The 11,238-nt window shown below is 44.4% G+C and overlaps 1 protein-coding gene across 1 annotated transcript; it reads right to left on the reverse strand.

Moving 5' to 3' along the window:
- Positions 1–1,619: 1,619 nt before the first annotated feature.
- LOC148522830 (fibrinogen-like protein 1-like protein) lies at positions 1,620–10,257 on the reverse strand. The gene is made up of 3 exons (XM_088473675.1): positions 10,177–10,257; positions 7,569–7,752; positions 1,620–2,269 (listed from the first exon to the last, which is right to left on the reverse strand). Exons 1-3 carry the CDS (start codon positions 10,255–10,257, stop codon positions 1,620–1,622), a joined length of 915 nt encoding a protein of 304 aa, XP_088329801.1.
- Between the last annotated feature and the right edge of the window lie 981 nt (positions 10,258–11,238).

Here is an 11,238-nt window from a genome sequence, read left to right on the forward strand (position 1 = left end):
GATGCAAAGTAAGTCCTATGCCAGTTTGTATAGGGTATCGTGTGTTATTTTGCGCTGTGCATGCTCAGAAAGCAAACACTTGCATATGTGAGATTGTAGAACTGCAAAAATCTAACAACTCTACAAGTGGAGAGACTAGACGGGAAGAAATGGTCTGTCTAACATAGGTTGATTACAGTAATAGTGTGTTTATGCAAACCTGCAGAAATGCATATGCAGCATATAATTTGCACCTGCTAGAGCAGGGGTGGGGAACCTTTGTTCTGCCGAGGGCCATTTTGATATATATAACATTATTTGCGGGCCTGGTGCAGGCCATGCCCCCTCCCGTGTGATGTCACACGGGCGGGGCCACAATCACCAGTTGATTACAGCAATGGCCGGAGCATCCTAAGGATGCTCTGGGGAGCTGTAAAGGTTGTGGTGTGACCGTCTGAAGCGGCTTAAGGACGCTCCAGGTGGCACTGCTGCATAGATTCTGGCTGCAGGGTGCCATCCTAGGCACCCTGCTAGCCAGATGAGGCCAGCAGAAAAAATTTCAGAGGGCCAGACCAAATGATTCCACGGGCCTTATACGGTCCATGGGCCTGAGGTTCCCCATCCCTGTGCTAGGGGATGCAAATAGATGGTGATGGACATAGGCACCAATGGAGTGGACGTTCAGGTACTGTGCATTATAGCAATAGGCAGCATAGTCCCTGTACTGCACGGAAGAGGAGGTTATGATAAAAGACAGTACATTACACCTCCGTGCTGAGCAGCCTATTGCTATAATACACAGCTCCTGCCTCCTGATCCACTGTGGTGCTTCCTACTCCTCTCTGGTGGTCCCGGCCTCCTCTTCTTCCTTGGTGGCGGCCTCCTTCTCCCTCATGGTACTACCTCTACCTTTACCCAGCAACAGTTAAGTTGGAAAGGGAGGTCTAAAAAAAGGAATTATATCTCCACCCAACATACAAACGTTCTGACTCTTCTGGTGATGGGTGATTATTTGTTATTAGCCAGGTGTATGAGATGTATATGGCTCTGCAAATGTGCAGTATACAGTATTTTTGCCACAATTTTGGGGGGAGGGGGGGTTTAATATGTTTTTATAATTTACTCTGCATGAGCCCCTGTGTTTTTATAACTCTGAAGTGGTAACATAAAAGTGATGAGACATACTCTTAACACATTGCTGTTTATTCATCATTCAGTTTTACACTTGTAATTGATCAACATCTAGTGCAGCTATAGCAAGCTGTAACCAGAGAAACTGGGCCAATCAACAATCAATTGGGCCAATTCTGCGTTTTAACGATGATTTTGTAAAAGAATCAGCAATGTATGGGATTCACGTATCGCCAATTCTGACCAAAAAATGATCACAATCGAGGAATTAGGATTTTTAACATTTTGAATTATGCCAAATTCTTTACTAAATTATTGGCAAAATGCAGAATTGGGCCGATTGTTAATGTAATGGCCACACAATGCACAGGAGGATCTGAAGATTTTCCCTGACAGTTGCTGCTAGGAAATATTAATTGAAAAAGATAATTTTCTGCAGAATTACCCGCAGGGCATAGAGAATTTATTGGCATGCATGTTTTAGATAGCTGTGCGCAGCTAGAGGCTGTCTACACCCTGTTACAATACATGTGAATGGGTTTAATTAGAATGAGTGAGTTCATGCAATTATGGTCACAGAGCGTTTTCCAGTGCAGGCCATTTTTCTTGTTCAGCTGAGCATCATAGCAGGAATCGTACCACCAGCCACCTCCATGTTTATCAGCGCAGTTTTTATTATACAGCCGGTCATTGTCATTATCATAGGTGGAGAACCTCATATTATCATGTAGTCTTTCCAGGGCACCAGAAGACAAGGAGTCCCCGGCATCTCCATCGTATGTCCCGAGTCTCATCCGGTACTTGTCACTAGCATTGGTCAAATGGAAGCTGTCATAGTCCGCGTGTCTGGTCATGTTTTTGGAATCAACCAGAAGAAACCTGACTTTATTCCATTTCTGAGCAGTTAGCAAATGGATATAATGGTTGCCAATATAGTGATCTTGTTCAATGTTCCCAAAGCCATATTCATAGGCTGTGTAAGATTCACTCCATGTAATAAACGTGTCAAAGCTGTTTCTCTGAATGACCGTCCATCCCCCACAATCATACATGTAGCACTGAACCACCAAATAGGGGGAGCCATCTGGGCGAATCACATAAACCCCATTTTTCCTGTGACCCAATCGGTAAAGTTCATCGCAGTCCCTGGTGAAAAAGACTTAAAAGAAAAAAAAAAAGTTTTAGTTATTCTTTAATACCTTACAAACACCTTAGATACAGTATATTTCCAGACATAATAAAGCATGGTATTTGAAATCCGTGTTCGGACTCACTCTGCATTACAATATACTCTGCTCCTCCTTTAGCTATTTTACACTAATTCATTTAAAATTCTGCCTCTAAACTCTCTTATACGTCCATATGTAAATCATTTTCTTTTACAAACCATATAAATCTGCAAGATTTAAGACCTGATTCAGCTTAGGATGGAATTGCAAAGCTGCACGCAAGCAATTCTGGTAATGTAGCAGGAGGCATCACACCTCCTGCATGCATTACTTATCTGAGCTACGTTGTACAACGCAACATTGGATAAGCTGCGAGAACATCGGCCAGCTAAACGACCCATTGGGGTAACAATTTACAAAAATAATAAATTCCTGGGCAAAGATTTGTTATATGAATGTATTTAATATCAATGTTCCTAATATACGTCTCTATATTAGAATCAATAGTGATGTAAGTTAATGGTTCAACAAAGGTATAAATCTTCCAAAAATATTAATTCAAAAATGGAGGTATTATGAGGAGGTAACATCTCATAGGCTTGTCAATTACAGTTTCCAAAGTATTATGCGTTTCATAGGTCACTGCCCACTTCTTCAGATACGGAAACGTGCTGATGATAAGTGACAGTGCTTATTGTATGAATTCGGTAGCTCACAGTTGTAATGAAACACTGTGTTCTTTCTGCTCACAATCCTGTGTATGTGTAATATTTTGGAAACTGAAATTGACACAAGTCTATGATATGTTACCTGCTCATAATACCTTCATTTTGGAATAAATAAATATTTTTAAAAGATATATATATATACCTTTTACTCTCACTGTTAACACTATTGGCACTAACATAGAGAATAGATAACAGCAGGGGTTAAAGTGGGCGGAACTGCGTTCCATCACTTCTATTTGGAGACTGAACCAGTTCTGCCTCCTCCGGCCCACCTAACCCCGGCACAGCAGGGAGGCTCCATTTGCTGGGCGCCCGCTGAGATTTTGTTAGCAGCGGGTGCCCGGCTCCCTCCCCGCAGTGCCAGCCGGAGGCTGGAGCTCACATCTGAGCTCCGGCTTCCTGCTCCCGCAGTGCACTATGGGAGAGATGTCATGACGTCTCTCCCATAGTTCCAAGGAGCGGACGGACGCGTAAGCGGGGCTTAAGGTAAGTATTGTTTTTGGGGTTTTTTTGTATAAGTGGCTTCATATTGGGGGCATAACTTCTGGGGGTACTACTACTGGGGGCATGTACTCGGGGGCATTACTACAGGGGAACCACTCGTGGGGTCACTGAATAAGGGGCGCCACTACTGGGGTCACTGAATAAGGGACATTACTACTGTGGGCACTGCATAAGGGGCACTACCACTACTGTGTGCACTGCATAAGGGGTACTACCACTACTGTGGGCAGTGCATAAGGGGCATTACCACTATGGACACTGCATAAGGGGCATTACCACTGTGGGCACTGCATAAGGGACAATGCCACTACTGGGGGCACTGCATAAGGGGCCCTACCACTACTGGGGTCACTGCATGAGGGGCACCACTACTGGGGTTACTGCATAAGGGGCACTACCACTACTGGGGTCACTGTATAAGGGGCACCGCTACAATAGGAATTGCATAAGGGGCACTGCTACTGTAGGCATGTGTATTAGGGGCACTACTACTGTGGGCATTGTGTATAAGGGGCATAAATGTAGGCATTGTGTAAAGGGCACTGCTGTGTGTCATACATGAATAAGGGACACTACTAAGTTGTGTAATGTGAATCGAGACTGTGCTACTGTGTGGCATAATTTGAATTGGGAATACTATTGTGTGACCACACCCATCTTTTAGACTACACCCCTTTTTTGGTGCACGCCTACGGTGCACGCTGTCCCTTTTCTTAAGCAAACGCAGAGGGGGGTGAGTTCAACCACTTCTCTAGGACCACTTTAAGCACTGAATAACAGGAACATTTGTATTCAGTATAGATTCATTTAGGCCTGTAAATTTCCCTTCTACATCTCGTGTATCTCAAGTAAATAATATTGTGCAGCAAAATTAAATTCTCTGGATAACTGTAGATACATGAGCCTACCTAATATACAACAAGAGCTGCCCAGCTCCTCATAACATCATAAAATACAAAATCTAAAATCTATGTGCATTGCATAAATCTACAATCTATGGCCCTCATTCAGAGCCACTCGCTAGCGGCAGTACGCTCGTTCCGAGCGATGTTCGCACATCTGCGCATGCGTACGGATCGTTATACGCATGCGCGAACCAGTCAGTGCGGCCGAAATTCATGTGCTCGCAATATAGCGAATGCCTGCTATTTTGAGTGACAGAATGAGGCGTATGTGGGTGGTAACAGGGGAAGGTGCTTGAAAACGGGGAGTGGAGATCAGAACGCAGGCGTGCTTAAAGGTCAAAACGGGCGTTTTATGGGTGTGCATAATTAATACAGCAGCGTCATTGACCACGTCACTGGGTTATTTTATAGCCAGAACTGCTCGCAAGATTGTGGTAGCAAAAACCAACCACAAGAATAGCGAGCAGTTCATACGCTGGTCGATGTACTCGATTAATCTAATAAATAGCGGACATGACGTATGGTGCGAGCGGCCAGGGGGCGTTTTTAACAAATAAACGAGCGTATGTTTTGCTCGCTCAGACTTAGAGGTGTGAACAGACTGCAATTTGCGAACGGATCATTTGAATAGCCACCCCTTGTTTTTGAACGAACGACCGCAAATAGCGAACGGCTCTGAATCAGGCCCTATGTACGTTACTTAAAATTGAATTGCTGGAGGCATATTTTTCAATATGATCCTCAAAGACTGTTCTAGCAACTGACTGTGAAGTTAGCTCTACCCAACAAGCATAAGAGACCAGGCATTTGTGATACAATTCAGTCATCGAATAAGTATGTGATTTCCAACTCTCCCGCAATGGCCAGAGACTTCCAAATCTTGGGGTGGACTCCTGGTAGAGTAGGACACCTACCTGTATCCCACTTCTCTTTCTTGTAAAGTACGTGTATATGTATTCAATGCGTGTGGACAAGTCCTAATGATACAAATAGCGCCGTCATGGCCCTGCTATACAATCACATACATTTCATCATAACGAATGGGACCATGGTAGTGGAAATGCATCATAACGCCCCACCCGGAATGGATAACAAAAAAGTAGGCAAGTGTAGATTTTCGTAGTTTGATAACAATCACACTTAGATCCACACTGTTTCCAATTGTGTATTAACTTTTTATTTAATTCTCCATATACAGATGTTTCTTGCCACGTGGGGAAATATTGGCTACTGCTTCTGATCTGCAGTTGAATTTGTTATTTTTCATAAGTGCCCCTTTTAAACATTTACCTCTGGTTTTCATATTTGTTATCCCTGTTGCTAAATTTAATCCAAGGCATCTGCTTTTTAGGGGCCTGATTCTGAGGGGAAGCAGTTGGGAAGCCGAGTGACGTAATCCCAACCGCCGGCTTCCCGACTGTCTAGGCACTAATGACAGGCGTCGATATCCCGACGCCTATAATTAGACCTACACCGGGAGCTCGACACCCAGCTTACCGATCGAAGGTTAGCCAGGCCATGGGCGTTGACAGCCGCGGGGGGGGGGAGGGTAAGGTGCTCCCTAGGGGGGGACTTAGGGGTAGGCACCCCCCCGGGAGGGTAGGTTTAGGCTAGGGGAAGGGGGGTTAAGATTAGGCACCCCCCCCCCGGGGGACCTAGGTTTAGGCTGCGGGGAAGGGGTGGGTTAGGGTTAGGCACCCCTAAGGGAGGGTTAGGGGGGGGAATTACGTTAGTTATACTTACCCTAAGGACGATCGGGATTTCCTCCTCTGTTGGGCTGCCGCTGTCAGGACTAGAACCGCCAGCCATGTGGCCAGCGGTAAATCATACTGAATCCATTCTGAGTTGGGAATAAAGCAAGAAATAGCAAGTAACTGTGTACCTGGAAAAACCGTTTAGCACTGCAAGGGGAGCAAATACATACATCAAATCTAAATCTCTCTGCTACATCTGCCCACCTGCAGTGCAGCATGGTTTTACCAAGGTGCACAGTTACTCGTTCTTTCTTTCTTTATTCCCAACTCAGAATGATGCCCTAGCTACACATATGCCTACCTAAAAAGTGGGTGCCTAGCAGTAAAAAGCTTCTGTTCCAATATGGACAAATATACAACTGTGCCTGAATGAGGTTCATAGGAGTTCTTTTATTACTCTTTTCTACTGTGTGTGCAATCAAGACCTATTATTATTACTATTATTATTATTCTGTCCAAAAATATTGCTATGTTAAATTGGAAACTAATATTTTCTTGTATTACTTCTTTCTGTAAAGTATCTTTAGCTCCTAGAGGTGAACGCCAGATTACATTTTAACAGTTTACTTTGATTATGTACAGTTTACACAATAATATAAAGTCATAGGCAGCTTCAAGGATACATGTACAAGCCAATGTGCCCATATTTATGTGCAGATGGAGAATGCTTGGAAGTATTTGCATGAGTAATTTATAAACCTGCATGATATCAGTAGAGCAGTTAGGCGCAATATCCTTATAGTATGTGTCAGTATACCCATTACCAAAGCTTGTAGATAGATAACATTGTGAGAGATAAAGGGGAAGCCAGGCAGTCAGCAAGTATGGTGTATCAAAGGATCTCCTAAGATCTTCACTTTCATCTTCAATCTCTGCAGCTCCATATCTGTAGCTTGGTCCATGAAGGAACACTGGTTGCCCACAGATATACGCAAAAATGTGTACTATCCAGTGCGCTATCCAAATTAGCCTATATCCACAATATCAAAGAGTTACACCAAAAACTCCAAAACCAGAATGCTATACAAAAAAACTCATTGAGGATAATGGCACCATTATCCTCACTGGTTGCCCACAGTAGTCACAGCCAACACAAGAGTTGCAGGAACAGTTGCTAATAGCAACTAATTAGCTTCTGCATATAATTTTATAGAAAGTACTTGATAAATGCTAAACTAGAACCTGATTAAGATCTATGGGCAACTGGTCCACTTCTCCACTCTTTATAAGGTTTGATACAATTTCCCCAAAATAATTTGAAATGGTTGGAAACAGAACTTTCACTAATATCTCTCCCTCCATGAAACCCCTTAAAGCAATTTGTGGATCGGTATATATCATCCACTTTGGGTTAAACCCAGCAGAGGTTATAGCATGCTGGTCACTGAAATCTCTTACCTTTTCTTTGCCGTAGATCGTTAAAGTTGACTATTTTAGTGGTATCATTGATCATGGCAATATTGGCTATTCCTGAGAATGCATCTTGGCTGGAATTTTTTTTCTCAGCAGCCCATAAAACTGATATCAGCAATAGCATGAAATAACAAAATGTCCAGAGAGTTGAATACAGCATCTTTGTCCCCTGGAAAGGAGAATGAGTTTTATTTCACTCTTAAAATAACTCCAGTTACAGGAATTAGGAACTCACCTCCGCTGATGTCCAGGCCCAGGAAACCAGGAGACTTAAAGCATTTTACTTTTATACTAGGTGTACACATCACAGGGTCATTTATTAACTTTAATTTGTCGGTGTGTTAAAAATAAAACTGATTCAACAGCAGCTGGTACATGAGATCAAGTTCTGAATTAAATTGTTTACAAAACCAATTTAATCATTTAAAAACAAAATTGTAGTAAAACTTTAACAGCTTACATCATATTAAAACTGTGGTGTTGAAATGGTATTTTAATTTCTTCACATAAAAACTTGATGACTTTATCAGCCTTTGTAACAGCTGTTGGGTAGAGGCATAATACTGTGTTCTGTCATCATGTAAAGTATTGGGCAAAATGTACATAATGACAGCTTTCGGGACGTAGTTTAAATGCCGGCTGCCAGCGCCGGAATCCCGACCATATGTAATTTTGTTAGGGGGGAGTTTTAGGGTTAGGGAGTTAGGCACTAGGGGTTGGATCATACATGCCAACTCTCCCTGATTGTCAGGGATACTCAGTGACATAGTAGCAATCTCTCTGACTCCCTGAAGAGTCTAGGGGGTAAATTCGAGTCTGATCGAGTTTTTGTTTTTTAAACTCAATTTGCCTCACCGAAACTCAGGTGATTTTCCCATTTTTAAACTCTCAAATTTAATAAGAAGTGAGTTTAGCTGAAAGTGAGTTGGCCGATGGTGAAGCTGATTGAGATTTCTCCCCCGAGTAGCAAATTTAGATGAGATTACTCACCCGAGATTGCAGTGTCTTCTCTCTGCAAAACTCTCCCGAGCAAGCAGCCTGCACATATCAGTGAGATATGTGAAGGCTGCTTGTGTGGTCTACCGGTTAAATCTTTAAAAAAAATGACGTAGGGTCCCCCCAAAACCATAACCAGCATCGGACTGTTCAGCCAGTCTTGGTTCCTAAAATATTGGGAAACAAAACGAGTAGGGTTCCCCCGTAATTTAGGAACCAGCACCTGGCTAAAGGGCCTGTGTTGTTTTTAAATATAGGGGTTAAATAATGCCTAGGGGTCCCCCTATATTTAAAACCAGCACCGGACAAAAACTGTCCGGGGTGTAATGGTACAGCCAGGAGACCCAATCACCGGGGCTCCAGGGCCAAAGCATTAACATAGGGATCCCCTGTATGTATTCTGGCACCCCTGGGGCGGTGGGTGCCGGGTTGATAGCGTAATGTGGTGTAAAAAAATAGACGTATAATGTATTTTGCAGTAAAACTTCAGGACCCAGCAAGCCTCCCCCGCATGCTGGTACTGCGAGAACCAGCAAGCAGGGCATTATTGGCCCGCTGGTACCTATGGTACCTCTGTAACAGAAATATTAAAAAACAAAAACAGACACCATTTGTTTTAATATTTTATTTTATTCTGCACCTTCACCTGGGAGGCAGCAGCCTTTAAGCTCTTTTACATGGCTGCCACCTGCCCCAGGACTTCCACGGCGACTTCACCTGGTGGACTCCACCCATCCTGGACTTTCCCGGTGTCTTTTCTCTCTGGCAGCTCTTCACTGCTGCATCCCAGCCGATGGATTGGCCTGACTGTGCCTCACTCTGGCTTTATAAAAGCCAGCCGAGGCGCTGATGTCGTGAGCCATGATTGGCTTGTGGTGGCCATATTTAAATTTCAAAATGGCGCCATTTTTTAAATGGACACTCGCGGTTCTCACCATTGAAGTGATTTGTGTATGTTTAATACTGAAAAGTGTATTTTAAGGATTAATTTAAAAAAAACAATAATAATTACGTGCCCCCCCCCCCCCCAAAAGGCATAACCAGCCCAGGACTGGTCAGCCAGTCCTGGTTCCTAAAATTGCGGGGAACAAAACTTGTAGGGTTCCACAGAGTTTAGGGACCAGTGCTGGTTTTAAATGTAGGGGTAATAAAAATGCGTAGGTTTCCCCCTATGTTTAAAACCAGCACCAGACCCAAACCGTCTGGGGTGTAATGCCGCAGCCAGGAGCCCCTTTCACCGGGTCTCCATAGCCGAAGCATTCTCACCACAAGCCGGTCAGGCCAAGCCGGGGATCTCAGGGGAGGTGGGGACCCCCCCAAGAGGAGGAGGTCCCCCCTCTCCTGAAACCCCAGGCTTAGGCTGAAGCCCGGGGCTCTTCCCTGCTACCCTGGAGTGGTGGGTATGGGGGTAATAGTGTGGTATATAGTTCTAAACTATTGTAATTTGCAATGGAACTACAGGTACCAGCATGCCTGCCCTTTGGCACATGTGGAACTACAAATGCCAGCAGGCGGCCGGTACCCGTACCTCTACTTAAAATAAATAGTTAAAAAAACACAGTACACACACCTACCTACCTACCTCACATATACTTACTTGTGCCAGCTGTGTCACGTTCACTTGTCCCGTAGAACCCGTTTGGAGAACCTGAGAAAAATATCTTATACTTTCTTCCATCCTCGCGCTGGTCTCCGTAGCATCCAGGGGTCTTGGCAAAAAAAAATGTAACACGATCCAGATACTTACATTAGCGATGTATGTGTGTGACCACATACACCGCTACCCGGCTCCTGACTCATCAGTGTGAACTGTCAGGAGCCGGCAGCCAATCAGCAGCCGCTAACTGTAGAGTGGCCGCTGATTGGCTCCGGCTCCTGACAGTTCCCACTTGGGCTGGTGAGTGGGTCAGGAGCCGGAGCCAATCAGCGGCCGCTCTACAGTGGAGGTACAGGGTGCCGGCCGCCTGCTGGCACTTGTAGTTTCACAAGTGCCAAAGGGCAGGCATGCTGGTACCTGTAATTCCACTGTAAATTACAATAGTTTAGAACTAAATACCACACTATTAGGGGTGCGAGTAAGATCCCCGGGCTTCAGCCTAAGCCTGGGGTTTCAGGTGAGGGGGAACCTCCTCTTGTGGGGGTCCCCACCTCCCCTGAGATCCCCGGCTTGGGCTGACTGACTTGGGGTGTTAATGCTTTAGCCCTGGAGACCCTGTGACAGGGTCTCCTGGCCGTGGCATTACACCCTGGGCAGTTTGGGTCCGGTGCTAGTTTTAAATATACACATTTTTTTCCCCTATATTTCAAACCAGCACTGGCCCTACAGCCAGGTGCTAGTTCCTAAATTACTGGGGAACCCTACTCGTTTTGTTCCCCATAATTTTAGGAACCAGAACTGGCTGAGCAGTCCGGGGCTGGTTATGCTTTTGGGGTGGGGGGGGGGCAATAAGTATTTTTTTTTCATATAAACACTTTAAATTAGGTACACATGCAGAAACATACACAAATCACACTGATCTGTGTATGTTTCTGCAAAACTCGCAGATCAGGAGGTGGAGTGTTTGAAACTTCAATTTCTCTACGAGTTTGCTCCAATCTAACCTGAGATTGTAATCTCGATTCTTGGTAAATTCCCGAGTTGCATCTTTTTTATGAAAAG

This window comes from Taudactylus pleione, unplaced genomic scaffold, assembly GCF_031769625.1.
Source record: "Taudactylus pleione unplaced genomic scaffold, aTauple2 ptg000138l, whole genome shotgun sequence".
Taxonomy (NCBI): domain Eukaryota; kingdom Metazoa; phylum Chordata; class Amphibia; order Anura; family Myobatrachidae; genus Taudactylus; species Taudactylus pleione.